This window comes from Henckelia pumila, chromosome 1 (genome assembly GCF_033568475.1).
Source record: "Henckelia pumila isolate YLH828 chromosome 1, ASM3356847v2, whole genome shotgun sequence".
In the NCBI taxonomy this organism is placed as follows: Eukaryota; Viridiplantae; Streptophyta; class Magnoliopsida; order Lamiales; family Gesneriaceae; genus Henckelia; species Henckelia pumila.
In genome coordinates, this window is record NC_133120.1 from 111,742,692 (window position 1) to 111,748,199 (window position 5,508).

General features: G+C 37.8%; 1 protein-coding gene across 1 annotated transcript; it reads left to right on the forward strand.

The window, feature by feature from the left end:
* The first annotated feature begins 440 nt into the window (after positions 1–440).
* Positions 441–2,433, forward strand: LOC140872651 (uncharacterized). Its single transcript, XM_073275541.1, has 4 exons — positions 441–757; positions 980–1,553; positions 1,654–1,968; positions 2,068–2,433. The coding sequence occupies exons 1-4, from the start codon at positions 441–443 to the stop codon at positions 2,431–2,433; spliced, it is 1,572 nt and encodes a 523-aa protein (XP_073131642.1).
* The last annotated feature ends 3,075 nt before the right edge of the window (positions 2,434–5,508 follow it).

Below are 5,508 nucleotides of genomic sequence, written 5' to 3' on the forward strand. Positions count from 1 at the left end.
AATTTAGTAGACTTAAAATCTAGTATTCTGAATTTGAAATTTTGTACTGTTTATGTGTAATATATGATGAAAGAATATATTATTACTTCGATTTATTGTATTGAAGAGCATTCCCCTTTTGTAGTTTGAAAATGAAGTTTTACAGACTAGCTTACCAATATCAATTTTTACGTCTGTTGTTGGGAATGCAGTTTATTTCATGAGCATTTGTGATATATAAGCATATATTTCGTATTATTTTCGATTATAATGTTTTAATTCTTAATTTTGGGGTTTTAGTTCAGTACTATTACATTTATATTGTGATTTAAATTATTTGAATTAAAATATAGTATTCTGAATTTTTTATTTTGTACTGTTTGTGTGTAATATAAGATGAAAAAATATATTATTTCTTCGATTTACTGTATTGAAGAGCATGCCCCTTTTGTAGTTTGAGGATGGAATCTGGAAGTGGTCCTTGCAATCTTTCATTTTTGGGTTGCTGTAAATTCAAGAAGAAGCTGTTTGTCATATCAATTTTCAGTGGTTGTAGCTTGACGGATGTTTTTTCTAGTCTGAGCAAAAAATGTGCAGAAATATCTCCGGAATCCACTATGCTTCAATACGTAGCTCCACTGCATAAGATGCTTGTGTTTTTGAATGATGATGATGATGTCCTTAATATGATTCATCTTCATATGTGTGTAAAGCTTACGACGATTGAATTGAGGGCAGAGAAAAGAAATGAACAGTTCAACAACTTGAATGATGGGAGGTAAAATTCATTTACTTATTATTAAACGTATATTTTCATTCTCCTATTTTGATATGTTTAGTAACATGTTTAATATAAAAAATTAAAGGTAAAATATTGTAGATTGCTTTGTATAAATTATCAATTAGTTGATTGAAACCAAGATTTATTTTTAGTCATTATCAATTTGTTTTTGTGGTTATTGTTCTTTTTTATCTTATTAAATGTAAACTAAACTGTAAGGGTTTATGAGGAAGACACGCAGTCGAAGAGTGACAACGAGGTTGAACAGCCCCATTGCGCCAATACTATAGATGCCTGGATTAATTGTATTCATGGTGTAGGACAAACATTCAAGGGTGCTGGTGAATTTAGGAATTATTTGAAAAACTTTTCTGTTGCCACAAGACGTTCATTTATGTATGTAAAAAATGACAGCGAGAAGGTAATTGTGATTTGTAGTGAAAAGAGCTGCGGTTGGAGAATTTATGCTTCGAAACATAAAAGAGACAATCTATTTGCCATCAGAAAATGTAAACTTCAACATAATTGTGGTGAGAATAATCTACGTAGCAGAGGGCATCCTAGAGCCGATGCCTATTGGATAGCGAATGTTGTGAAAGAAAAATTGAGAGGGGAGCCCTCTTATCGTCCGTGTACAATGCAGATGGACTTGCAAAGAGATTTCGGGTTAGAGTTAGAATACCGCAAAGTGTGGAAGGGTAAAGAGTTGGCGATGCATGATATTCCTGGCACAGATGAAGGATGCTATGATAGATTAAGATGGTATTGTGATGCTGTTAAAATACTAATCCTGGTAGTGTTGTAGAGTGTGAGATTGAACCTTTGACTAAAAAATTCAGACGGTTGTTCATTTGTTTTCATGCATGTGTCGTTGGTTTTGTTAGTGGTTGTAGGCCATTGATATTTTGAATGGTACTCATATAAAGAATAATTATAAAGGATGCATCTTAGTTGCTGTGTCGAAAGATGCGAACGATGATCTTTTCACAATTTCTTATGCCATAGTAGATGCGGAGAATGATGCGAACTGGGATTGGTTTTGTTATCATTTGAGTCGTGTGCTCCTTTACTATCAATGCATTCCATTCGACGAGTTCAAATTTTTCTTGGAAAGACATCCCAGTATCATCAAGGCAGTGAATCAAGTATTTGTTGGGAGTCACCATGCTTATTGTTTGAGACATTTAGTGGACAATTTCGTTAAGCAGGTAAATTCCAAATTACGAATCCTTGAGCAATTTTACTTTAAATTTCTCATATTATCTGATAATTTTAAGCTGGATCTAAATTTTTATTAATCTTTTTAGGTGTTGAGAAGTTATCCCAGACATAACAAAAAATATTGGTCTTCGGTATTCAAGAAAGTTGCGTATGCTCCGTCTTTTCAAGAGTACGAGCAACATATAAACAATATATTAGAGTCAATGCCACTTTCCAGAGGATTTATTGTAAATTTTGATCCACAGAGTTGGGCCAATGCATTGTTTGTTGGCAATAGATGGGGTGTTATAAATAACAATATAGTCGAGTGTTGGAATAATTGGGTTAGACCAGCTCGTCATCTGCCTATTGTTGCTATGGTTGATCACATACGTGTGCAGATAATGAAAATGATGCACCGAAGACGTGAATCAACTCTGTTCATGACCAAGGAATTAAGTCCAAGAAAATAAAAGTCTGTTGTAAGCGCATATATGGAATCCCGAACATTAAGAGTTCAGCGGTCATGTGATTGGAAGTTTGAGGTTGTTGATGGTGAAAAGTCATTTGCCGTGGATTTAGTTACTTGTTCATGCAGAGTTTGGCAGATCAATAAGATTCCGTGCAAGCACGCCATTTCTGCCATTGAGACAAAATCTCTGTCTGTGTATGATTTTTGTGACAAGTATTTCAAAATCGAATCGTATCGCGCTGCGTACAAAGGACATATTAATCCTATCCCAACCTTTGACATCAGTGAGTCATGTGTTGCTGAATCCGATATAATCCAAGCTCCTTCTGTGCGTAGTCAGCCCGATCGCAGAAGGACGAAGAGAATACCATCGCAAGTTAATACACGTGTCTCAACATGTGGTTGTTATCATGCTAGAGGACACAATAGACGCAGTTGCAAGGAACCTATAGAGTAGATGTAATCGTTTAAAAATATGATGTTTCAATTATTGGTTATTAGCATAACTTTTTAACAGAATTTATTCAAAACTTAATCTTGACTGTTCAAAAAATATGCAGGGGCAAGCGAATACTGGAAGCTGGTTCGAGCATGAAATTGCCCTCGAAAAGGCACACACGTTCGAGTGGAAGCATTGCTGGATTGCGCTTGGTTTGAGGATTTTGTGGAACCATCTGCTGTCACATTTTAACTTGAGCTGGGGTCATAGTGTAGTTAAGTGTATTGTGTTGTCTTAAGTTCTTCTGAAACCAACTCTCTGTTTGTGGTAAACAAATATGTAATGTTTAAATTTGAGAAATGATATTTGTCAGTACTTTTCAGTGGACGATGCCTTCTCAGTTAACTAATCAAATAAGTCGTTACTTTACATTTTGAAATGGCAAGTGCTAAGTGATATGTATTTCGTACAACTTGTATTTAATATGGAATAAAGCTACATAAAATTGGAACTTAATGTCGGATTATTACAATACACAGCGCTACAAGTAATATTAGCACAAGAACGAAACATGTGCAACCAAAGCAACAACATATTCCTATAATATGGTCGTGTACTGATGCACTAGTAGGCTGGTTGTGTAGCGCCTCAGAGGACGAATGCTCGTTAAGCTTGTAATTCAACTATTCCGTTGAATCATGGACGGAGGAGGAGGCAGAATGTTGAGGCATTGAATACATGCAGCTCTCTTTACCTTGCTTACTTGTGTTTGGTTTCAACTTTGACTGTAGTGACCCTTACCCGGATCACCTACTAAATAGAACTTAGGCATGCAATTAACTTAATAAGACAGATATCAGAAATAATCTTGCGGAAACCATAAATAAATACAATCCCAAGGAAAGGAATCTATAATTTATCCAAAAATTATACAACCAAATCGAATAGCTGTATCAACCCAAAACAAAAGAAATAAAACTTAGACGAAGCTCCAGCTGGCCAACCACTGCTTAGCCTCTCTTGGATCCCCCAGCCTCGTCCAATCGCAAACCTGCCCCATGGAATAGGGTGTCCAGAAACACAGAGTACGAGACGTGACATAAAACGCTCAGTATGAGAGTATGAGTATACATGCATGCAAAGTGAACTCCCTATAAACTTGAGGTCAAGGATCAGATAACAGAGACAGACCGGGCCCTGGTATGTAGCACGCTGTGCCGTCGCTTCAGGAGGTGGCTCCTATACCATAATACAAGTGGATATGCTGGACCCAAATCGATGGAAGTCCAACCACTAACAGGATAGGGAAAAACCCTACTAATAGACATCTCGAAGGAGATAGCTCAGTATGCAAATGAATGCAGCATAAATCAATGACATATAAACCATGCAGTCACATAATACATGCATACTCAGTCAGGATATCTCGAACAGTACTTTCGTACCTCAAATCAGTGCAAGCTCTACCAACTCTAGGTCCACGCCTATAGTCTGCTCTACATTGCCAAATGATACTACTATCATTATAGCGCTCTAAAAGCCTTAACTATGCTAAAGCATACTCCTAAATATTTTTAGGAAGGAAAAGCTATACCTTCGTCCGTCGTTAGCCCTTTGATGTCGATGCCTCCAGAACTTGGGCACAACTCCGTTACGACTATCGAACACCTTGACAACTCCCGCGTCAAGCCTAGGAAGGCTAGAACAACTCGAATACGACTAGAGTAGAGAGAAAATCCGGAATTGGCAATTGAAAATGAATTCTCGGCCTTCTATTTATAGACAACGATTGGAACCTCCGATCCTCGATCGGAACGTCCGATCCTGCCATCGGAGCTTCCGAAGATCTTGATCTGCCACGTGTCAAAATATCACTAGTTGAATCCTGATCGGAGCTTCCGATCTTGCCACACGTCATGCCTGACGAAATACCATCGGAGCTTCCGATCCTGCATCGGAGCTTCCGATCCTATTCGGAACTTCTGAACTCACCTTCGGAGCTTCCGAACTCTATCCAAGTAATTATGATTAATTCCTTAATTACTGATTTTGGTTACGGGCTACTACATTCTCCCCCACTTAAGATATTTCGTCCTCGAAATCAGATCTTAAGTACTGAATAAAATACAGAAATCAGAAACATTCTTTATTCAAATCAAACGTTTACAGATTTTTCAACTGAATACAACTTAAGAATGAAATCAAAACAACTCAGGATGGTCTTCACGCATCCTGTCCTAAAGATCCCAAGTAGCTTCCGCAGTGTCTCGGCGCTGCCACTGAACTAAAACCAGAGGAATGACTTTGTTCCGCAAAACCTTATCCTTATAATCCAGGATACGAATAGGTTTCTCAACATAAGTCAAATCCTTGCTCACCTGAACCTCAGATCGCTGCAGAATATGAGATTCATCCGTCACATATCATCGCAATAGAGATACATGGAACACGTCGTGAATACTGAAAAGATGCGGTGGCAAAGCTAGTCGATAAGCCAAATCGCCAATGCTTTCCAAGATCTCAAACGGACCGATAAACCTGGGAGATAACTTGCCCTTAAGGCCAAATCTGAGAATCTTGCGGAAAGGTGACACTCTCAGAAACACTTTCTTCCCGACATCGATCCTGTGGAGTCTT

Bases quoted from the DNA above. Each gene is read 5' to 3' on its own strand.
- LOC140872651 (XM_073275541.1), top strand. From the start codon at position 441: ATGGAATCTGGAAGTGGTCCTTGCAATCTTTCATTTTTGGGTTGCTGT. The intron at 758-979 runs GTAAAATTCATT...CTAAACTGTAAG, and splicing joins AACAACTTGAATGATGGGAG to GGTTTATGAGGAAGACACGC. The intron at 1,969-2,067 runs GTAAATTCCAAA...TAATCTTTTTAG, and splicing joins TGGACAATTTCGTTAAGCAG to GTGTTGAGAAGTTATCCCAG.